At 33.6% G+C, this 25370-nt stretch overlaps 1 protein-coding gene and 1 long non-coding RNA gene across 3 annotated transcripts; one reads left to right on the top strand and one right to left on the bottom strand.

The window, feature by feature from the left end:
* Positions 1–4758: 4758 nt before the first annotated feature.
* Positions 4759–25364, bottom strand: PGAP1 (GPI inositol-deacylase). Of its 2 annotated transcripts, XM_065362651.1 has the most exons (16): positions 25065–25364; positions 24729–24970; positions 13731–13884; positions 13430–13650; positions 13075–13353; positions 12638–12811; positions 12090–12361; positions 11822–11972; positions 11449–11714; positions 10288–10413; positions 9932–10150; positions 9565–9750; positions 9116–9275; positions 8806–9005; positions 8580–8684; positions 4759–6480 (listed from the first exon to the last, which is right to left on the bottom strand). In XM_065362651.1, the coding sequence occupies exons 2-16, from the start codon at positions 24879–24881 to the stop codon at positions 6093–6095; spliced, it is 3054 nt and encodes a 1017-aa protein (XP_065218723.1). In that variant the 5' UTR covers positions 24882–24970; positions 25065–25364; the 3' UTR covers positions 4759–6092. The 2 variants fall into 2 exon arrangements, with proteins under 2 accessions (XP_065218723.1, XP_065218732.1); XM_065362660.1 differs by lacking the exons at positions 24729–24970; positions 25065–25364 and adding an exon at positions 21934–22052.
* Positions 22199–24090, top strand: LOC135844459 (uncharacterized). The gene is made up of 2 exons (XR_010558531.1): positions 22199–22421; positions 23470–24090. It is a non-coding gene; the product is annotated as an uncharacterized LOC135844459 (long non-coding RNA).
* Positions 25365–25370: the final 6 nt, after the last annotated feature.

The raw sequence follows: 25370 nt of genomic DNA, 5'->3' as shown, positions 1-25370 counted from the left end.
TCAACTAATTTTTTACTATTTACTAGCAATGAAAATTGCGAGGTATGTAAAATTTTTGGATGTATTTTTGAACCCTAAGTATCATAGGGTTATATTTTTTGGAAATTTTTGTTTTGGTGCGTCGTGGGAAAAAATTGAAAAAAGGTGTCGTAGAGGGGAGAAAATGAGAATTTTGGGAGAATTAAATATTAGATAATGAATGGGATGTCGTTACCCTAAGGCGTCAGATTTTCTGCTACATTAATCTAACCCCTCCAGAGTCTTTAGCCCCTCTCCCAATTTATTTGTGAAATAAAGTTACTTTGATGATATTGGCGTCGTTTTCATATGGTTCGAACCTCTCGAGCACAAATATTGCATCTGATTTTGTTTCACACTTACCCGGCCCTTCCATAGCCTCAGCCTCCTCCACAAATTCTAATATTTTTGAAATGCTGCTACTTTCATAATATTATTTGATGTCGTTTCCAAGACACATAAACGCAAATACAGACGTCTGATTTTTTTTTGGTCACACCCACCTTCTCCGATGGGGCTAAAATCTGAAGTCTGTATTTGCATTTAGATCACTTGCAAACGACGCCAATATCATCAAAGTAACTTTATTTCAAAAATATGTAGTTAAAATTGAGGGAGGGGGCTGAAGGCTCTGGAGGGGTTGGATAAGTGTAGCAGAAAATCTGACGCCTTATTCCTTCTCAACGGTATCAAATTTTCATTGCTAGTAAATAGTAAAAAATTAGTTGAAAAACGCAATTTTGAAGGGTAAATATGAAGGGAGGGGGGTTGAAAATTCTTGTAGGTATACCTCTGTTGTTCACCACGCCACCCTAGAGAATATTCATCAAAAAAAATGTTGAATGCACTTATGGTATTTCAGTAGGGTTCTAAAAAAAATCAAAGTTTTGAGCGCGCGATAGATGACGTTTTCTCACGGTGGCGCCGTGGAACAGTGTTGACAAAACGCGCGGTAGTACGGGAGATACGTGTTTTTTTTTCAAACTTTGTTTTTTTTGACCATGTTCCACCCCCCTTTGGGACCTTGGGAAAATTATATGTTATACCTTAGGGTATGAGCAAGTTTTGAAAAAAAATTCAGCCATGTATCCCCCCCAAAAATTTTTTCTGCCCCCTTCAAAGTTTTCAACCCCCTGAAAAACTAGGAAAATGGTGGGGGAAAATTTTCAAAAACTTACTGTGTGTACCCCTACATGATGTACACAATCTGTGAAAATTTCAAAATTTTTCATCAACCCCCCTCCGAGATAAAAATCTTTGAATTTTTGATGTTTAGGGGGCAGTTTCTCCAAAAGGGGAGGGGGTAGGAGGTCGAAAATTGTTATGGAGAGTTTTTACATCAAGGGTGACTTTTTGGACCACTTTCGATCCATTATGGATCAAAGGCCGTTTCACCCATCTTATAGGGGAAGGCCCTTTGCCGTGGACACAAAATTTACCTCTTTTTGAGAATTACCTAGATAATACTTACATAATTATGTACTTACATTTATTTCCTAGAGTCGGTGGATACCTAGATTTTTTATGAAGTTTTCGAGAAAATCAAAAAGCTAAATAAACACCGGTATTCTACTAAAATGAATAATAATAAATGAATAAATAACGAAGAACGCACTTATTACTTACCCGCGGCAATAATGCAGCCGCCTACAACACGGTAGTCTCTAATCTCCGTCCCCATAAAATTTTCTTTAGATATATCTTCAGCGGTATAAGTTCTTATAGTATATGCTTTATAAGTGAAGATGAGCAATATGACGAACGCAATAGGATACACGATCAAGGCAGGGTATAAAAAATCCCGTTTTCCCTGTACAATTCATAGGTAGGTGTCGAAATGAAAATACCTAATTCCTAACTATAATAGAAACAAACAAAGAAAGAAAAATATGTTTTCTTTTGTTACAAAATCAAACACGTACCTTGAAAGCTGCATGAAGTCCACAAATACTAGCGCATATAACAATTGCAAGGGGTATTGCAGCAAGCAATTCCCATTGTTTGTACGTTAATGTACTTTTATTAAATTTTTCATCAATTGCTTGATGAAGAGGGTCCACAAAAGAATGAAACTCTGCGTGGCCGTGCTGAGAATATACCAGTGCGGCTATTGAACAACCCTAGAAAAATAGAAGAATTTTCAATTCAAATTTTACGTTTTTCAAGATTCAATATCAATTTAAAAGAATTTTTATGCCACTTATAGAGTTACCATAGCAGTTAGCAGGCTCCAAAAAGCGCCAGTTTTCAAGTTGAGAGCTCCAAAGCAGTAAGATTGCAAAACAAAATCCATTATAAAACTTTTCTTGATAGCGTTTAAGGTAGAAGATAATGTTTACATGTATCAGAACGCTGTCACTTTTTTGAATACGTTATATCGTAAAAGTTTGAATCATTAGAAAAGTACGAGAAAAATCAACGTGAAATGGATGATTGCATATAGGTAGGTACTTTATTGATTATTAGGGCAAATATGATGTTGGTTTTCATATAATTGAATATCTACGCAACCGTTTATTTTTAGAAATTTATGTTCGCTGTATCCATCATTGATGGTGTACCTACAGACCTTAGATTTTGTTTTTTTGTTTTTTTACTCGGATTTTGGTAGATTTAAAATCCACGAGAATCTGCTAGGATAGTAGTTTTGAAAATGGATTTTGGATTTTACTTGAAACGAGAAGACTTCATCTTTTGAAAGTTTGTGGTGGGGATCTAAAAAGTGTTTAAAAAAGAGATTCAAAAAACGTCCAAAAACCAGATTATTTTGTTTAATGTAATAATGCAGAATAGGTATACTCGTACTCCCCAAACATATGAGGTTCCAGTTTATGAAGACAATTTAACACAGATCGATGTAGCGTCGCGTCATCGAATCACAAAACCAAGTAGGTACATATTATACCATAACAAAGCAGGAATAAAAAACAAAAAAAAAAAAATGAAAATTTTCTTGTGCAACTTCAACTAGTGTAACTAGGTACCTACATACAATACATACAAATCGAAAATTGTGTAACCCGTTTTCAAGCGATTTAGTTTCGAGGTACCTATTTGTTTCTGAGATGATGAAAAAACGCGAAGAAAATTCGAAAACTAAAGACGCAGCTGTAACAATGTACGTAGGTATATCTGGTTTTATTATTATTTTTACTTATGTTAGGGATTGTCCTTTCAATTAATTTAAATTTAATCCGCAATTTAGAAAAAAAATTTTAATCAAGACAGTATGAAATAATTTTGAAGAACATTGGGATATATCTACCTACCTACATACGAGTATATCAAATCTCATAAAAAGAATTAGATTTGAAATTGAACAACTAAAACGTGACCTAAATTAGACATTATGTACTATCGAAATCAATTTGAAAAATTCCAATTCCAATACTAAAATATCAAAAAATGGAAATTACAAAAATGTATCTTGGAAATACTAAAAAATTTGTAACGAACAGGTAAACATGCAATTTCAAAAGTTGATCCATAATTTTAGAAAATATAAATAATTTATACGTGTAGAACAAAACGTATCAAATTATTTTTAAAATTGAAAAAATTAAAACATTAACGGCAAAACGGTACCTAATGTGAAATTCAACTTGAAAAAATTTTAATCTGCAATAAGAAAAATCGAAATTTTGAAAAATCAATTGTCTATAAAATAAAATTATGGAAAAATCAGCACAAATAAACGGAAAATACCTAACTAGATAAATGAACATGTTGGTAGGTACCTAATAATCGAAAAAGATTGAATTTTGGCTAAATAACAGTTGAAGAAACGAAAAACTATTTCTGGAATTTTGAAAACTATGAAAAAAATACGTGAAACAAATGTATGTAAAAGTTGTGGTGTAAGTAGGTAAAATTGGATCAGCAATCAAAAAACCAAAGTTTTAAAAAATCAATGGAAAATATTAGTTTAAAAATGAAGGTCATTTTTTGAAAAATGGATTAAAACTAATGTAGAAATAACATCACAAATTATAATTTTAAAAACTGCATGAAACAAGTAGGTAACCATGCACAATACAATTAGTAGGTACATACATAGGTATTTGAAAAAAATTAAAATTAAATTATAGAGATCCCACAGCAATCAGAAACACCTTTCAACAACAATGAATTCCGAAACAAAATAAAAATAAGCATTGCAACTCCAAATAGGTTGCAATTTAAGTCAATACATATTACAACTTCTCGAGGGCAAAGCGAAATTACAAATGACTCACAAGAACTAGAATGCGCTTCGGGATAAGCCGTTATACCCCTACTACACAACCCTCTCCAAACCAAATTTTCTATAGTAAATACCACCTAATCAAATACAATGTCGTAAACGTGCCTCTTCATCTTAAGTTACCCTTTCAATTGTTCAATTTTGAAAAGGTGGATAAGACAGAAGGTTGATTTTTCAAAATTGAACAACATGACCGCGATGTCACATTTTTAAAATTGGCAGATAAGAAAATATAGGAGAATATGCACGCTCTAATAAAGACCAAAATATGCGTTTAAGTGTATGATTTTAATGATTTTACTTACAGGTACATCTCAAAGAATAAATCATTTAAAAAAACCAAGAACAAATTCAAGCATTTGACGAATCCGGAGTAGGTACATGAAACTAAAACAAGAATGTCGGCCAAAAAACTGAAGCTTTCTTCGCGGTTTTTCTGAGGTGAAATGCGGAGTTCAAGAAAGTAAAATTTGTAAACAAAAACATACAAGATCATATTCACATCAACATGCATTTATTCAGTAATGCAATGAACAAAAATCGACAAAGATTCGTCAATAGTACATTATAGGTATGTTCATCAATTGAAACATCAATTGAAACACCAAAAGCTTAAATATTACACAATCACACGATAGAATATTCGCTACAAAAATTTCAATCGTTTATACATCTTTTTTAAAAATCGTCTTGCATTTACACGATACAAAAAATATGCAAATAAGTAGGTAAATAAAATAAAATACAAAATGAATAAAAAGAGCAAGTACAATAGTCATGTCAAATCAAATTCATAAAGTTTTGCTACAAAGGTATTAATCATTTGAGTGAAGGTATAACGCCGAAAATAATCAAAGATGAAAGGTAAAAAAACACTTACATTTTAAAAAAAATCACACACTGCTGATATAACATAATTAAAATTATTTTTTTTTTTAAAGGAGATTCAATAAAATGGCACATGAGTTTCATAACTGGAAAAAATAAAATATACACAAATAATACTGTTCATGACCTACATAAATAAAAAAACAAAAAAAATTAATCTGCACGCTTGCGCGAATCGCAAGATTTAGAACCATAAAAAATAAAATAAAAAAAATCACAATTACGCATGGTAAATAAATCATCTTGTTTAAAGTTGAAATCGAGAGAAAAATACATTCTGGGCGCTCAAGTGAACCTAGGAACAAAATTTTCATCGAATAAAATAACAATTTAGGTAATTGTAATCGAACAGTCAACCCATTACTTAGAATTACATATTTGGGATCAACGAGATGATTTTTGAAACCCAACAAAATTACGTAAAATACATTGTAATAATTATGTACTTTATTCATTTCGATTAAAATAAAAATGGTTATCGTACGATGATTTTCATACATTTCGTGACTTTTTAAGTTGGAGGTTCCTCGGGTTCACTTGTTCACTCCCTGAGCATGCGTCGAGCATAATGAAATAAACTGTGGACTGTTTCGATTATTCACACATTCGTTACATGATATTTAAGTAATTAGACCAAACACTGGGAGGAAATTTTTTGATATGACTGTAACGTGGGAACATACGGGCACTTGGCATATACGAAAACGAGCTTAAAATAAGAATAACACAGATACACACACAACTAAAATGTAAGTAAGTAGTAAGTATGACTAGATAAGAAGAAAAGGATTATAACGAAAACAATAATTGGAAAATGATCGCACATCCGCACACCATACAAAGGAACGCGGACAAATTGCTCGTATGACTCGGCTATACTGACTTAGCTTAACCTTACATTCACGTAACGCGATTACTACGTGAAGGGGAAGGAAAGGAAATGTTAATTCTGCTTCTCCTTGGCTTGCTCTCTGGTATCGTGAGCTTTAGAACCATTTCTCGTGGACGAATTATTCGATTTGGAAGTCTGAGTCGATCTGGGATTATTCAACTGCGACGATCTGGGAGTAAAACTAGGCCGACCAGGGATTATTACATTTTGGCCGCTTTGAAACATGGTTGCATTATCGGCGGCTAAACGTTCAGCCATTTGGCGATATTCATCCGCTGCCCATTTACGTAACTTCACTAACCCTAGGTACTGATGTACGGCAATTGCGACAAATACTGCGCTTATTACGCTCGGTAAACGATAAATATTTACTTGGCACATTAGCAGAACGCTGCAGGTGGTAACGAATAAAGGATACACAACGATTTTGTAGTACGGTCTGTTAACAGAAAACGTTTTACAGACAAATTATAAAACCATATTTAGTAGTTTATAAATTGATAACAAAACGGTGGTGCACGTAGTCGCGACCTTCACAAATTAACGTTGCACGGTTTTTAGATCAGATTCAAAAATAAAATGTTATGGTACACAAGTCTTGAGCAAAAAAAAAAAAAAAAAAAATTAAGAAATACTTTTCTCCATTTTTTTATCATGCTATTCAAAAATTGATTTCGAACCGCTTTAAAGTGGTTATATTTTCATAAGATTGCTCAAAAAATGTCTTTTTATGCTGGGTTACTCATTAGCCTTCCTTTTCGAAAACAAGGAAAGAGAGGAGACCAAGGGGTTAAACGGCAAAATAAATAGAAATTCGAAATCAGCGACCTTATAAGTAAGACAAAAATCAACTGACGACAATATTTTCATTTTTTTCATTATTACAATTAAAGCGATGAACAGATGTGATTAAGAATGAATGCATATTTCGAGTCAGTTCCCTCGAAAATCAATTAAACAATGCGTAACTTCGCTTCAACATGAAAAAAAATCTGATCAAAATATAAGAGGAAACTACTGTGTTTACAAGCGATGTTGAGATTTCATTTCGAGATCTACATTTTGTATGAACGTTCAAAAAATACGATTTAAAACTTCCAAAGATAGAAATTTTGAACAGAAATTTCGATTTCACCTTCTGAAAATATTACCACGCATTTTTTGCACCACAAGAACCAACTTTCACTTGTAAATTTCAAAACCTCAGCTAAAAGCCGATTCCTCACATCAAAATTCAGTCATAGGCAAAATGAGTTTGTTGATGTTAATAAAATTGCATACTCTGTTCGCCGTAAATATGTATGTACAGTACATATTACATATTACAAATACATTTACGGCAAACCGAGTATGCAAATCTTTAGACATGAACGAGATTTCTTGCTTTGCCAAATTATGAAGGTGCTTAGGTAGGTATCTGAAGACTGATTGAACTTTGAACAGATCTGTTTGCGAGATTTCGAAGAAAACAAGCATGAAAATTCACTCGTAAGATTCTAAAAAGCTCAAATTGAACTTGTAAGATCAAACGAGGACGAAACTAAGAATGGGGGGGGGGGGTGCAAATTTACCGACTGATAGGCCTACGAGAAAAAAATACCAATTTTACCGAATAAAAAAGTGATTTTTTTTTTTTAATGTGAAAGAAAAGATAAGAAGACAATTTTGCCTATTGATAATGTGTAGGTAAATTAGGTATTCATAGATTATGACTCGTGAAAAATTTTCGTTTTCTTTTTAAAATTTTTGAAAGTCTCAAACATGGAATTTTTTCGAGGGCAAACGTTTTTAAAAATTCGTATTTTGGGGTGAAAGAACAATGTTTTTTTATGTGAGGAGTTTGATTGTTTTGGCTTCAAAGTTTTAGAATTTGAATGTTGTTTTTTTTTTTTTAGAAATTTCAGTTTTGAAAAATAAAAGCAAAAAAACTTGAACGAAGTGAGGGCAGAAGCTCTCAAAATTTGTTTCTTTGTGAGGATTTTACTTTTTGATTTAAACATTTTTTGAGTTTGAATAATAGATTTTTAGAAAGGTTGATTTTGAAAAATAAAAACTAACAGGCTGAAGTTTTTGAAAATTTGTAATTCAAGTACCTAATAAATTATTAGTACCTACGCAAATATTGGCAAATTTCCGACTTTTTGAAAATTCGACAAGGGAAGGGAGGGTCCTTCCTCACACCCGTCCTCTCTCCCCTTTTAATTTCAACTCTGGGATTAAAGCTCAACTTATCATAATCAATATAACAAATTGAACTGAATTTTATTTCCGAAAATCTAATTTTCAAAATAGAATTTCAATACTCCCACAGAGGCCACTTGAAAGTTTTCAATTTCGATCAAAATTTAAAATAATTTTAAAAAGACACTGGTGGCACATGGATGGTAACTGATTTGATGGCGCTAAATTCAAAGATTGATTCACTTTTTCGACTCGGCCACCTTTTTAAACCTTTTATGTTTTATACACTGGTATCACTTGAACATGATTTAAACTTGGTGTGTGACAATTCCAAGAAATGTAGGCTACGATACTCACAGAAAAACATACGGACAACAATCGCAATACCAAATCACAGAAATTGACAAGGCCAAGATCGCTGAGTATACATAGCTTGGATCTTCGTTGATAAATATTTCATAGCTGCGAAATCAAAAATTTGAATTAGTTGCGTTGGCGTGAACCAGATGGCTAACAAACAAGAATGATATTCTAATACGTTATAGACACTAGACAGGTCCGAGTCTTTTTGTACAACACTTACTCTAAATTTTTAAACCACATTGCTAAACTGGGCAAGTACACCACTGTGTTGAGAGTCCACAGCAGGAACAAAGTGACATGGAGGTGGACACAATCTATTCTGGGTAACTCCAAATCATCTGCGATTGTTCTAACTTTCTTTTCGAGAGTATCATTCATTAAAGTTTCTGCCTCCAGGCATTGTTTGTATAATCTGCAAATCTAAAAAAAAAAAAAAAAAAAAAAAAAAAAAAACATAGATATTGAGAGATTATTTTAACCATATACATATTAGTTACTGTCATATCATTCATAGCTAAATAAATTTTCACCTTTAAAAAATATATTACAAGTCCAACGAGTAATCCAAAACTGCCACAGGTAGCGAAACAAATGAAAAATACCAACATCCCTAAGGTCACGGGAAATCGCGCGTAGATTCTCCGAAAAAAGTAAAACTCCGTTAATGAAGGGATTTTAATTAATGAGAAACTGCAACAAAAAAAATGAATATTTGTAAGCACTAAACAATCCAAATGGAAAATCTATCGATTCAATCAATCCAAATTAAATGTCTGTCCAATTAAATCAGAAAAATCAGTTTCAATTGAAAGAAAAAAATCGCTCTTAAAATCCCGATAGTCATGAAAAAAAAATCAACGTGATTCTCCCAACTTCAAATAATCAAATTGAAGTACATAAATTTGATGCAAAGATCAAGTTGTTCCCTTCACTGATAAATCATCAGTGATCAAATGATCAATGATCATGGAAAACTTACCATTTGAAATACGTTCGATATGTTTTCACTCCAGCCAGAACAAATATCCATAATAACGTGGCGGTTATGTGCACAATCCCAAATGCAACGAAATACAATACGATAGGTACAATAATACCGTCCGCGGTATCGTCTTGCATAATTAACGTATCCCATTTAAATGGATAATTGCTCAAGTCGACGTTTCTACAACAAAGAGTGGATACACATGCGTTTTAAAGCGAAATAGACACATAGAATAGGTACTATTAAGCACACAGTTATGTTTATCTATCCATTATCCACGAATGGTTATCATAGAATTCGGACTGTAACATAATTTTAAAAACGAAATACGTTCAATAATACGAATATTTGTATAACTTACTCCCAACTGTAGGTAATAAATCTAACCACTGGCAACGTATACCACGGTCCAGCGCCTTCTTGCAAAGCAGTGAAAAATGATAAACAAAACCGGGTGGTTTGAAAGAAGGCATATTGTCGAACTAGCACCAATAGTAGAATAGTAGCTACATTGGCGAACAGAGCGAAACTGTAGCGAGTGGCTATTAATCCTAAGGATTCCATGTAGGACGCCTCCACTCTACAAAAATGAAATCAAACAAGAAACAAAAATTGAAACACATCGAAAGTATTCGTACGTCATAAATATGCAAATGTACGTTTTGGCTAGGTACTTGTAGGTATATTAGCTTAAATCAAAATATTGGCGATACTCACTGCACTGAATATCTGCAAGCTGGATCGAGAATTAATTCAACTGAAGGTACCAATTTTGCTTCTTCGGACATTTGATAAGGAGGTATTGTTAGTAGAATCAATTTCAATGGCTCTTCTTCCTCCCAACTACGATATACATATAAAAAAATCGATTATTTCGATGGTTTTTAGGGGTGAAGGAAAGGGAGGGGGACCACATTCAAATAAGGAGATATTTCATTTTGAGTTGAAAGTTACTCATTGCCAGAAAAATTTCAGCTCCGGAGGAGTGCCTGAAAAGGAGGTATCGATGTTTTTTTTTCGCTTTAGCCTCTACCAAATCTATTATGGAAAAATTGGGCCAATTCCAAAAAGTCGTATGCATTTGAGATTCCGCGTTGACCAAGACAATTGTCATCAAAATCCAAGACCATTTGTAGGGTTCTACCGAGCGATTGAAAATTTGCAAATCGCTTAATTTTAGGTAAATTCTTAAGTACACATTTTTAAAAATTTTCTCTTTTATTCTTAAATATTTTTCAATATATAATTGTGCTGGGGAAATATTTTGGAACGCATTGGTGGCAGTTTTCTGTTCAACATTGCTGATTCCAAAAAAAAAAAAAATGAAAAGTTGTTGGCAATCTCTCTCAGTGTTTTGAAATTGGCAATAATGACAAAAAATTGTCTCCACTGCGTTCCAAAAGATTTCTCCAGTTTTAGAAATGATAAATATTTCGACGTTTTTGCAAAATTATAGCGAAATATTTTAGAGAAAAAAATTTTCTTACGCCAAAATTGAGCGATTAGCAAATTTTCAACCATTCAGTTGTAGAATCCTAAAAGTGGTCTTGAATTTTGATGGTGATGATTTTGGTCGACGCGACGCATAATCTCAATAGCTAATTTTTGAAACTAGGCTACTTTTCCCATACTTAACAAGGTGGGTAGGCACTAGAGCGAAAGAAATTACGATTTTTTTCGAAGAAGGACCCCTCTTTGAAGAGCCTTTTCTCTCTTCCAGAGCTTTCCTCGGAGCTGAAACATTTTCGGCGTAACTTTGAACTCAAAATTGAAATTTCCGCCGAATTTGATCGAAATCCTTTCACATCTTGTTGTCGCTTTTCTATTTAATCGTACACCCAAAATGCCAAGTACATGTAATTTTATACATCAACCAACCTAGTGACAGCGTGCGAACTGTCGTGATTCCAAGGAGATTTGAACACCGCATAAGCCAGGTGCTGTTCATTGGTGCACTTATGAGGTGTTAAATACAAACGATATGCTTTCCACATAGCTACTAATCCGTTCAAGTAAATTTTATACCGTAATGCTCCTTTTTCGGTACTTTTTAGTATGGTTCTTTGTTTATAAAATGTTAAGAAATTGAGCTCCGCTTGCACAATTCGTGTTTTTCGATCATATATATCGATGGCGAGACCAATCTAGACAAAGAAATCTTTCATTAGAAACCATTTTCTAAATTTTTAGACCAATGAAACGTTTTTTTTTTTTTGCATTATTAACAGGCACCTAACGCAGCAATACCTACATCTTTTTTATGAGCGGGCAATTTCACAACGTAATGCGTTGCTGGAGAAATATATTCCTTTGTCGAATTGAACGTAGTTTGAAAATATTTTTTTCCCATTGTCTTATTGAATCCAATCACTCCAAATTGTGACAAATTCACACCATCTTCGCTGAAATTCAGAAATGTAGATTAATTATGGGAGAGTGGAATTTTTACAAAAAAACGCGTATTCATTTTCACATCTTTGGTAAAGGAAATTGCTTCTTATTTCTATTTGAATACTAACCAAGTAATAGTACCATCATCGTTTGAATTTCGACCAGCGCATTCCGCTATCCAATCACGCTTATCGATATTAGTCGCCTCTATTGTAATATCGTATTTAGCACCTAATGATCTAGCTGGTTTTTTAATCATTACGTAAGTATCTTCGTCCAATCCTTCCGGGTACTGTAATGAAATCTGAGTCTGTTTGATTTCTTTCCAAACGGTGTTATTCCGCGAAAATTTCAGCCTTTCTTGGTGAATTTCAGTTGTGTAATATTTTCCATTGCTACACTGTAAATAAAAACGACTAATGTACCTACACAAATAGTTACAACGTACCTATTCGAAGTATAAACATTCTGCCTTTTTTTGTTTGTTTTTTTTTTCTAAATTTCTTCAACTCGTAAACAATCAATTATCCCTTCATGTGTTATGGATGGCGTGTTTCGCCCAAAAATAATTGTTCGAGAACATTTCAATTTGTTCAGAAGTACCGGGTTTGTCATCGAAGTACAGTTTTACATTTAAAAAGTATAGAAAAATCTGTTAATGCGAGTACACACTTACTCGAACAAGGTGATAATAAAATATATTTTTCAATAGGTCTTTATCCAATGTGATTCCTTTCACTTCAAAATCCACAGCATCATACAGAGCTCGTGATAACGTTTTTATAAAATTGTTACACCAAACTATGCACAAGTGATCAGTGGATGTAATTACATTCGGCACCGCGTTTGTCTAAAAATGTTTTAAAAAATACATGTACACAATTACTAAACAAGAAAACATTACCTACTATGTAATTTAATAAATATTTATATAGCACAAGTAGGTAGGTATTTAATATTAGTTATTAAAAAAATATCTATAGTCGTATACCTACATGAACGGGTAGGTACTGCAATACTACATACTAAGTACTTTATACTTAGAAACTGAGGTAGGTACTTACATTAACAACGACTGTTTTTTTTTATCAATAAAAAGGTAATTGAACTTACCAAGACGTTCAAATCAGCGTATTTGTCGTATGTTAAGCCAGGTCGAACTAGCATATCTCGAGCACCTCCACCGATCGAAATCAACGTGATATTACCCAAACGACTAGATTTCCTCGTTCGTAATTTAGCCCAATACTCATCGACGATGTTATAAAAACTGTATAAATCTCCATCCATTAACAATACGGGTTTATGAGGCGTAGCTAAAGTAATTATCAATTTGACCCAATCCTTAACGAAATAACTACTCAAGAATAAACTTTTAGCCACGATACCGCCCTGCAAACATATACAGCATTAATAAAATTATCTATTATAGGTATAGGTGAATATAAATTCGCAGAAAATACTTTACCATCGAATGTCCTATAATAATCACAGATTCGGGTCTGTTTCCAGGCGGATATAGAGATAAAATTTTACGTATGCTGCAAATGATAAATTCGTGTTGTTTCTTCAACGTGCCACCATACAGGGCTGAATATTCACCGTTGAAGTCGCTGGTGAAAAAATCAAAGTGGAAGATCGATTGTAAGTCCATTGTACGATGAGTCGTGACGGAAGCCAACGAACGCGCTAAAATTAACATTGAATTTCATTTTTCAATTTCAAACCTTAAATAAATAGGCAATTATGCAACTCGTATGATAATAAACCTTGTTTAAAAGAGCCGCCGTGGCCCGGAATGAATAGAACTGGTATCCCGGTGAATTTCATCGCTCTGGCTCTCTCGATATATTTGCCCTCGCTGTACGCGTACAAACTGTACTTCTTGTAATCGTTGCCATGCTGATCGGTTACTACAATTTTCTGTAAATGTAAAATTATACAATTCTTTCAATTTCAAAAGTTGAATCCGCACACAATATCCATACACATGCCTACATTATTGCCATAATACGTAGTAAAATTGATAAGAAGGTACCTATTAGTAAATTTTATATAAATTTTGGCGGCGTAGACAGTATTTTTCTACAGGAAAGCAAAATACGGTTTTTAGGTATGAACAATTTTAAATCTTGATTTATTCCCGAAAAATACTTCATCTCAAGGCGTATTCACAAATTTTGAAATTTGAATTTGAGGCTATGTAAGGAAGTAAAGATGAAGGCAAATACTTCGAAATTCGCTAACAGTAGGAACGCACCCCTGAATTTCAATTTTTCATTCGCGAATTCACGCTAAGTGGCTGACATCTGGTGGATTTTTGCATAAATCCTGAAAAGGGGATACTGTGCAAAATTGTGATAAGACATTTTTATATCTATTGTAAGTAGAATATTTTTCAACTTAAATTTGCAACTAAATGATTCGAATTTGAGTAATTGAAAAAATTCATGACACCTCAACTCATTTGCAAACGTACGAGTATTTTAAACAAAATTGAGAAAATAGTTATATCAGCAAAAGAGTTGTTTGATGTCTTTGAATGAAGAAAAAAATGGCTGGCCACTATATAAATTATCAATTTTTGCGTTGTGAATTGTAATCTGATTGGTCTCCAGTATCATCGATCGATGCCCAGAACAACAGCGATCCAAGCCATGGAACTTAGTTCCATGATCCAAGCGATTCGTGAATTCGCGAATACAAAACCAAAAAAACGATGAAGTGGCAAGTGGTCGCGTATTATTGTTGTTTCCACTATAATGCAGAAAACTTACATTCGGCAATCCTGTATCCGCTTCTTCTTGATTTTAACTGTTTAAATAATTGATTTCTTGCGAATTTGTGAATCAATAAACACTTGATAATGCGTCATTACGGTTTGGGGTTTATTTACTGCTTGATTTTTTCGATTTTTATGTCAAAAGGTAAGAAAATCATTTACAAACTCGGTCATTACTTCATTGGAGTCACGTATTATTACATTGTTGAAGATAGTCGCATACTTAACAGTCCTACCCAAAAACTTTTCACAGCGACGCATTCTATTCATGGCACCGACTTTATCTTCTTTCGTATGCCAGACCACTTCATCGATTTTGACTTTAATTTATTCAAATTAGTTTTTTATTTTATCGGATCGGAAGTGAGCAATTACGGTACAAAGAGCAAACTTTCATCGCAAAAAATTGAAAAAATGACCAAAGTGCAAAACAAGAATTAAAGAGTAGGTAGAATCGCACAACTCGTGCGTTTTGCTCTTGCGTTTACTTCACTCGCATCCGACCTGTCGCAGAAAAAAATATGCGTTGAGCATAATTTTTGATACGCGTAATTAGATACCGTTTGGTTTAAATTTATACTTTTATTTTGTCGATTCTTGCATCGGAACGTAAATTTTAAGTACATGAAAGCTATATCTATTTATTCATAATGTAATTTTTCGAATTGTAGGAAATGGTTTGGAATGTTACGATTGTGAAGGTAATGAATATGATCCTAAAGATTGCTACGATGTGAATGAAAAAACCAACAAGAAGTCAGTGTTCGATACAGAAAAAGGATTTTTTTCTGGTGAAAATACAAAAGCTGCATGCCTCAAATCGAGAGGAAAAGCTCCAGGATTCGGTAAGGAATACCTACAATCGTAATTTTTTTACGTTAAACATGACAAAACCACAATCCCCGCTGTTTCGCATAGGTACTCTAAGGGCCGAATTTATAAACGTTTCCAATTCTCTAGTTAAGTACATACAACGTAATAAGTAATACTCATTGCTCAAGTTACAATGAAAAAAATCACGTATTAGCGGAAGCGCTATCACTGGGTTACAACAACATAATCTGAATTCATATATGTAGTCAATTCTTGATTCCTACATAAGTATTACTTACCAAAGAGACAGAAGCTGTATAGTATTACAAAATTTCCTATTTTTGATGCTGTAAAATTCAATTTTTCTTCAAATTTCCAAGTTTTGTTTATCAGTGACACCAGCTCTGATAATATTTATGTACTCGTAATAGCTCAAACCACATTTTGAAAATTTTTTGTTAAAAATGATAAATAAGGACTCAGAAGCCGAAATTCTGTACTAGCATATTTTCAATTGGGTAAGTAATACTCAGCACTTGGATTGACTATGAATAGAAATTCAGTGAGTATCTACTAGCTAGTTGAAGTTCACTTATTGTTATTTTGACCTGGGTAAAAATACTTAATACTAATCACTTGTGTGGGAAACGTTTATAAATTCGGCCCTAAAATTCATTCAAGAACCTAATCAAACGAGTTTAATGATAATGCAATATTAGCGCATGATTTTATGACATTCTCACGTCAATTGAACTTATAAATTACCTTTTTCAGCAAAAAATGAACCAAAAATTTAATTAGAAAATAATGTATCGTTGACATACAATTCACTAGTCAGTGAAATAGTCGCTAGCTAGCTACTTGATACCTAATACCTATGCAACAAACAACCTTTATGTTTGTGATTTCAGATATAGTTGGGGTTACACGAAGGGCAGTGAACGTACCAACAGGTCAGGATGAAACAACATTCTGTGATAAGAACCACAAGCCACCCGAAGGTATGCAAGACCATGCTTGTAAAATTTGTTTTACAGATTTATGCAATTCGTCCATCTCCAAAAAACAAGGGTATTTAACTTTTTACATTGCAATTGTAGGATTACTCGTAAATATCTATATGTAACAAAATTTTCAATAAGTGTATCAGGTACATATTGCGCATCTACATTTAAGAGTACGGAATTCTTGTAGCCTCTTATACGCACTCGCATTCATAATTATGCCATTAAATATTTGTCAAGTACACATTTGAAATTAAATATAATTCACACAAGCTGAACTTTTTTCTCCTTCTTAAATTAAAGCAAATCGGCATTTGATAAAATGTTGAGGTCAGTTTCACTGACATGAGAATTGAGAACTAAGTATTCAAAATACTATTTCTGGGAAGATGCCACTAAACTGATACCTATTAAGCACCTATTAATACAGAATAATAATTACTTTTTTTTCGTTATTTAGGGAGGAAAAGTGCTACTTTTGCTCCCGCTTCTGATTTTTGGAAGTAAATACTGGCGTTTTTCTCCCTCGTAACGAAAAATATAATTATTATTCAACCAGGGAGAAAGAGCGATTTTCGAAGATTTTGAATTATTTCCTTCGCTTCCCTCGGGCAATAAACCTCAAAAATCGTCGAAAATCACTTTTACTCCCAAGTTGAATAAACTACTATTTTATTCATTTTTTCATGAAAAAAAAAAAAAAAATGAGTAAGGTACCTAGTGTAGGTAAGGTACTTGCCACAGTAATTTGAGAAAGATTCTAGGTACATTACATATTACCTATTCATGAAAATTTCAATGTTTAAATTCACGGAAGTTACTTAAACCATCTTCTCGATGGAATGTATTTTTGTAGTTGATTTTTCCCATAGATCGAATTCTCCAGTCCTCAATCGGTTGAATTGTGGATCCAAAGATCGTAGCAGGAGCGCACCTAGTTTCGAATAAGGCCACTTCGAATTTCATGTCGAAAAAACTGATTAGAATACCTAATTCATTTTTATTGATCAAATTGGTAATCATTCTTGCAAGATATACGATACAGAATTTCTTTCTTAGATTTGAAAAACCTGGAAGTTTTACCTACTCATAGCTTAACTACATACATAGAAATGCAAGTTTCTACGGTGGTAAAGTCGCAGTTGAGATTTTGGGAAATCGGATCTCAAGTAATCGACTAATGTTAGGTATACATACTTTAAGGAATACCTAAACATTCGTGGGGAAACGTGGCGGTGGCTGAGTGGCCTCAGAAATATGGCTTCATTCGGTATCAACAATGTACTTACGTTAGAGTAAAATCCGCAACCTGTTACCAAGTAAAGTTTTCAAAAACCAGTAGTGGATTGTGGAACATTTTACGAACCATTACTCATCACTCAACTTGAAAGTCATGGTTTTCAAATAGTGCATTAAACCTCATAATTTTCAGTCAAATGCCTATTTCTACGATGGTAAAGTCGCAGTTGAGACTTGAGCTCTCAAGTGACCAAGCAATGCTAATTCGTGGAATATAAATATTTAAGGAGAAAATAATTTTCTGAGCCATTCCTTGCATAGAATAGAAAAAAACTGAACATCACTTTGTTCTTATTTTAGCCAACCCAATCCTTACCAGCTCCTCTCCAAGGCTAAATAGAAAAATCTATCAAGACACAAAATGTATTCACTGGATATTAGTTATACATATTTTAATTGTCTATAAAAATATTATTCGATTATTTCCTAGTTTCTAACCAATTAATCGGTTTCATGCATTATGTTTCATTTTACAAGTGAGAGTCGAATCAAAAAAAAACTATTGGCTTTCTCTGTAGTATCAAGCATGAAAAATGTAAATAAACTGCGTCATAATTATCACTTTCCATGATTCATTTTTCTGTTTATCATCCGTGATTTTATCATTTATATACCTAGATGATCTAAATACGCAAAATATATTTACAGCTAAGAAAATCGTTCAAAATTTGACGTAATGAAACGCGATGTTTATAATTTAATGTTTGTTTTTAACTGACGATTACTCGCGAAGCAAAATTACATACACAATTGTAGAATACACGTTATCGAGACAAGTAAGCTTATCAATGAGCGCGTCAAAGTTTGAAGTAATCAACGGAAACAGTAACTCGAAGAATGATGAGAAGTTCGAGATAATCTGATACGTAAGTTTGTTGATACTTCAACACCTCACTTAGAACATTATATTCAACAACATCTGCGATAGTAAAGGACTGGATGTACGACCATTATTCTGAAATAGATCAAATGATTCTTGAACATTGAAGGTTTTACTTGACTGGGGAAAATTTTGAATTTTCAAAATTAGGGGCACACCAAGTCTGGAAATTCTAAATCAAATTCACCTCGTTAATTTTGAAGATGGGTATTTTTTCATAACAACATTTCATCTTCGTTCAGTCGAGCAGTATCCATTAGGGTGATCATATAAATGAACCAAGCTTTGTTTTATTTTTGACGAATTTCTCAAAATTAGCAGATTTCCGGTAATTCCATCGATTCGATAGGCAATCAGGCATGATAACGTTTTTTGTTCGTCTCTTTGATTCACATTCAGAGTACCACCCACCACTTTTTGCCCTTAAAAAATAAATAAATAAACTAGAAGAATTAAATAATTATTGTGTTATGTACAGATACAGCAGTTATGTCGAATTCTCAACAGGTAATGGTGGTTCGTCAAGAGCCAGTACTTGGTCCTGGGCCAGTCACAGTAAGATGTCCCCATTGCACCAGGATTGTTAGAACAGTGGTCGAATGGCAGTATACTGCATTTCAACATTTACTATGTGTAACCATGTTTTGCGTTATGTGTTTCTGTTGTTCTTGTTTACCTTATCTTTTAAATGATCTGTACTCCTATAATCATTATTGTCCAAATTGTACCACGTTTTTGGGTAAATATTGTTCATCTTAGACTGTAACCTATTTAATGTGATGGTAACTTTTTCAAAATTATATTATACCTACTTACTTTTTTCATTCTTCTATAAGAACATTTACTGGATGAACTTTTGATCTAATGAGCCAGTGAAAAAATAAAATGCGCTTTGAAATCAGCGTACATTCCTCAATAGTTTCCAGACTCCAGTAGGCATTTGCAAAAGCATGAATTTACCAATTTATTTAGGTTGACCGAAAAAAATTATTGCATAATTACAAAAAAAATGACCTCGCAATTTTTTTACCCCCTCATTTATTAACGTGTTCGGTATCAATCATTGTAACAACACAATTCGAAGTTTTCTCACGAATAATTCATTTTGATGGAAAATAGCTCGTCCACTAGTTACTTAAGATCAAAACACACTTTTATCTTTTTCAGAAAATCGACTAAAATTCGAATCACATTTTTCAAACCCTCCTGAACCATGAACATTGAATGAAAAATGAAGTTTTTCAAGGGCATTGCGTTCCAAAAGAAGCACATTAAAACATAATTATAGTCCCGCAAGACAATAGGAATACATAATTGCACCCCCTCGGCCGTTCTTAAAGGGGGTATCCTAAGGAAAAGTTGGCCCTACACAAAACCGCGGCCATATTGATTGGCAGGTCAGCCGAAATCGCAGACTTCGCTTTCCAACATAGGACTCGCACGAAATTTTTTAAACATGGACAAAGCTAAATCTAAGAAGCATTCAGTCAAAATTTCAAGTCCAAAGTGTATTTTTTTCAATTTTCAGCAAATTTTTGAAAATATAATTTCCGCCAAAAATGAGAAAAAAATCAACATTTTGCCAAAGTGACCTAGTAATTTGAAATTTGGGATACATTCTATTTTCGACCTGCCAAATCGATTGGTAACGGTTTCAAACCGTTTTAAGCAGTTTTGGAGTCTCCAGCAGATTTTCGAAACTTGAAATTTCTACAAACTTTCATCAAATGAAGTTGAAAATCCGAAATTCACGCTGCACTCCAACTTGAACACATTATTAAGTCGACTACTGGTGGGTTTAAGTCATTTTGGAGCTTCCAACGACTTTTTCAAAATTTTTGGCGCCTCCAGTACATTTTTGAAACTTGAAAGCCGAAATTCTGCAAACTACTCTCAATACGCTATGAATAAGTTGATTGCAGGTGGATTTCAAGTTGTTTTGGAGCCTCCAGTGGCTTCTCGGACCTTAATGGCAGATAAGGTACCCGCTATTTTTTTCAAAATCGGTGTATTCCGGTCTGAAACATATTTTTGTCTATCGATTTCATACTATTTTGAAAATTACCTTTCCGCCTCTGTTTGAGGTACATAAAAAGATGAAATATAGCTGTTTATACCCTATTTTTGACATTATTCCGAAGTGGATTGCAGGCAATTCCAATCCATTTTGGGGCATTCATCGGATTTTTAGAAACTCCTGTTTTTCAAAAAATGCCACAAAATCTGTCCGAATTGATTTTAGCACGTATTGTGTAGAGTGAATTTTGGCTTTCCATTTCCAACCAAGTTTTAAAAATCTACTGAAGGCTCCGGTAGTTTCCAAAAAGTTGCTGATGGAGGCTCCAAAACGACTTGAAATCCACCTGCAATCGACTTAATTAGCGTATTGAAATTAGTTTACAGAGCAAACTTGAGCTTTGTAACTTCATTTGATGGAATTTTGTGGAAATTTAAAGTTTCAAATCGCTGCTAAATACTGTAAAATGACTTAACCCATCTGCAGTCGACTTAATAACAAGTTTAAGTTGGAGTACAGCGTAAATTTTAGATTTTCAACTTTATTGATAAAATTTTGTGGACATTTCAAGTTTCAAAAATCTGCTGGAGGCTCCAGAACTTCTTAAAGCAGTTTGAAACCGTTACTAATCGATTTGGCAGGTCGAAAATAGGGTGTATTCCAAATTTCAACTTACTAGGTCAATTTTGTGAAATTTTGATTTTTTTTCTCATTTTTTGGCCTAAATCTGATTTTTAAAAATTCGCCAAAAATCGAAAAATACAATTTATAGCACTTGAAATTTTGACTGGTGATGAATTTTTGCGTACTTTTTCGATCTAGCTCGCTGTCCAGTTCAAATAATTTCGAACGAGTCCTACTTCAATTAAGAAGGCCGCGATTTTGTTAGTGAAACCAACTTTTTTTTTGGCAAGTTAGCTTTAAAATGTTCTTTGGGATGTGTCTTTTTAAAAAAAAGTTGTCCTAGTGGTTGGGGGGCTGGGTATTATTCCTATTATTCTTACGTATCTTATTACTCATTGTTAACAATCGGTATGCACTTATTGTTTATATAAATCAATCCCCAACAACATATATGTATACATACAATGTACGAGTCATAGGTAGGTAGGTACGTACATACTTGTTCTACATTATTTTTGCTTAGGTAAATAATTTTTAAAAAAACATTTCATACCACGAGTCCTCGAATCTAATTTGCAGCAATTTCGATAAGAATTGAATAATCATTTGATAATAAAAATTCGAAGAAAAAAAAAACGATGCCTCAATGGCAATCAGGTCTCGGCACATTGTCGGCGGAAATACAATTGAAAAATTAACACAGTGCAAGTTGCACCTAAAAGTAAACGTGCAAGTAGTACGAATAACATAGATAAATGTTGCAGGTATTGGAGAGGGAAAGTCAACCTTCCGAAGCAGTAATAATTTCATACATCACTTTCTGCTACATACATGCCTCACATCTGACGTTGTGACTTGTGAATGTCAATTGAGAAATAAATCAGTTACTGTTTTTATACATAATTGTAATTCGACTCGTTGCTTAATTTAATGTGCTCATAATTGCTCATCGGGTGTATCAACGCGGAATAAGACACACGTTTCTAGAATTTATCATAGTGATTTCTTTTGTGATTTTCATTTCATCGAACAACTAATCTAGTGAGTACATATTATTTAGGCTATGTTCTCTACGTAATTTTTCAACATAGGTATGAGTAATAGTACCTGGCTACCTAGGTACGTGGATAAGACCTAGTTCAACTTATCAAGGCAAAAATTACCTCAACCGCGTCGTCGAACACTCGAACAGTCATAAAATAATCAGTTTTTTCCTCCATAAATTAACACTAATATTCAAGATTACCTATTGCAATGTAAATAGTATATTACACAACGAGGGCCGAAAAAGTGATTTTTGACGAGGGTGAGGTTTGTGACCCGAACGAAGTGAGGGGAACAACTCGCACGAGTTCAAAATCACTTTTTCTCCGAGTTTAGTGAAGTAATTTTTCCTGAACGAAGGTGGAAAGTACTTATTTTTACATCCGAGCGATCATCGCGAGGTTGGAAAAGTAGTACTTTTCAGCCCTAGATAGGAAAACGTTATTTCGTCTTCGTTATTATTTTTATTTTTTTGGGCGTTTCAAAACTCTGGATAGAATTTTGTGTAAGTATGTTAAGCTTCGTTCGTATTTGATCTTTTTTCAAATATATACTCGTAGGTACATAAATTTTAATAATCAGAGTAATTAAATCTGTCTTATTGTGTTTAAAATTATTCATAGGAAATTTTAATTATGTTGATAGTTGATACATATAGAACAAGGCCTTGAGTGCTTTAAAAAAAAATTGAGTGCATATTCCACGGTAGTGCGATGGGGGTGGTGCAACGTTACCCGGGGTTTGGTGCGATCATCGACAAAAGTACTATTTTATGGAGTAATCCGCCCCAAAAGTTGACTAATGAGTAAAGATGAATTCACTAATCGATTACTTTCAATTACACATTTAAAAATATTAAAATAATCTACGATTTTAGATTTTCGTGGTCGATCGATCGAACGAAGAAAATGGCCCAAAAGTACCCTAAAAAAAAAAACTGGAAAACTAATGTATTTTTTTGCATCGCACCTATGTACTTAAATACAGTGTTTGAACTCCATTATTTCTCAGGGTTTTATTCATTTTATTGTTTGAATTTTTGCAGGTCATAAAAAAATGACTCATCAACCGCAATATCCTCCCCCCGGCTTCAATATACCTCCACCTCAGTACACTCATGCTCACCATTCAGTCAACGTAGTAGTGCCAACTTCCTTTGGTGAGACTCCAGTTCGTATGGTTTGTCCAAATTGTCGAAATGAAATAATGACTAGAGTGTCGACTGAATGCTCGTTACCTCAACATATAGCTTGTTTCGTGATGTTTGTGACTGCTGCTTGTTTAATTTGTTCGTGTTTACCATATTGTATAACATCTTTGAGTAATTTTCGCCACGAATGTCCTAGTTGTAAACTGCATTTGGGGACATATAAACGTTGTGCCTAAAGCAAACATTCCTTAGAATTCGTATACAAGCTTGGCACTGAACGTGCCGAGTTCGTAAACAAAAAAATAAGCTGATGTAAGCAAATTCAATAGATACCTACTCGCACATACATATGTATGCCTACGTATTTTAAAAACCACTTTTGTATCAAATTTTGATTTTATAATTAGGTAATATTTTATTCGCATATTTTTACTATTTTATTCGATGCGAAGTTACATATTATGAATTACCTACTTATGCTGTGAAAAATGTTCAATAAAATGTTCGCATATTTTATTTTTTGATTTGCAAATTTTAGTACGTTAGGTTCGCTAGTGAGGGACTGAGGGTTGAGATGTTCATCAACTAGTGGTTATCTAATCCTCTTCTCTAACAGAGCACAAATCGAAAAACCATCTGCAAACACTATATACCATTTTTTCTTTGCAAACGATCATTATTTTAGTGTTCTTGACACGATCGACTTCCAGATATCAACAATGGAACTATACCAGCAACAGCAACAGAATTTTTATCCAGATGTTATACCACCGCCAAGATCACGTATCGAATCATTCCATGGAAGTTGGAGAAAAACAAGACTGAATACCAAGATGCAAACACCGGCACATCAAAATACAGCTATAGAACTACCCCAGGTATTATTTTTCCCTACAGTAGGGCCATATCCGACCGAAATGACATGTCCATATTGCAGAACCAACGTAATAACAGTTACTCGTTCAAAAATAAGCACAGAACAGAAACTTTACAGTATCCTATTATGCTTACTGGGCTGCTGTTTGTGCGCATTTATACCATGTTTGATAACTAAAATGAGCGATGTAGATCATTCTTGCCCGAATTGCAATAAGAGCGTGGGTATGTACTGTTCGCAGTAGAATAATTTAGCGAATGAATCAAAATTTACTCACCACGAACTGAGGATACTCGAACATATAAGTCATGGAGCACTTGTTATTTCCCACATCGGTGGTGAATAGATACGCAGCGTACGAGTAGAATCCGAGTACTACCAGTGAAATGGCACTCAAAACATTGTACTTTGAGAGAAAGTCTTCGGACATTGTATCAGGAGATCAGGACCAGGTAAAAGCTGCGGCCAGATTAGAACTGCAGCATGAACCACTCACGAAACACGAATACGCCGGTTAAACTGTAAATAGTCAATTATTACTGTAAATTATATCGTACTTCTTTCAATTTACAAGCTTAATTTGTCTTTTCCTGTTCATAATGGTGATACAAACCTCGGTTAACGAATTTAAAACACTTTTGAAGATGCTGGATGCTGCACATATGGAGTGAGTGTAGTGATAAAGGGTAAAAAGCGGTATTGATTATTAAGGTAAGGTAGAATGTGTTTGTTTTGATGTAGAAAAGCTTGAACTTTTGATTTTGATCTTGAACTTTGAAGTGTAACAAACGAACAGGAACAACACGAGTCACATTGAGTATTATTGTCACTCGATCATAGCTGATCAATTCGAATAAATTAATTAATTTCAATCAAAATCACAACATTCACCGATTTTATGATAAAAGATAAAATAATC

The sequence above is a fragment of the Planococcus citri genome, chromosome 1, assembly GCF_950023065.1.
Source record: "Planococcus citri chromosome 1, ihPlaCitr1.1, whole genome shotgun sequence".
NCBI lineage: Eukaryota > Metazoa > Arthropoda > Insecta > Hemiptera > Pseudococcidae > Planococcus > Planococcus citri.
Note: the sequence above shows the minus strand (reverse complement) of the source record. Positions and strands in the feature narration are given on the sequence as shown.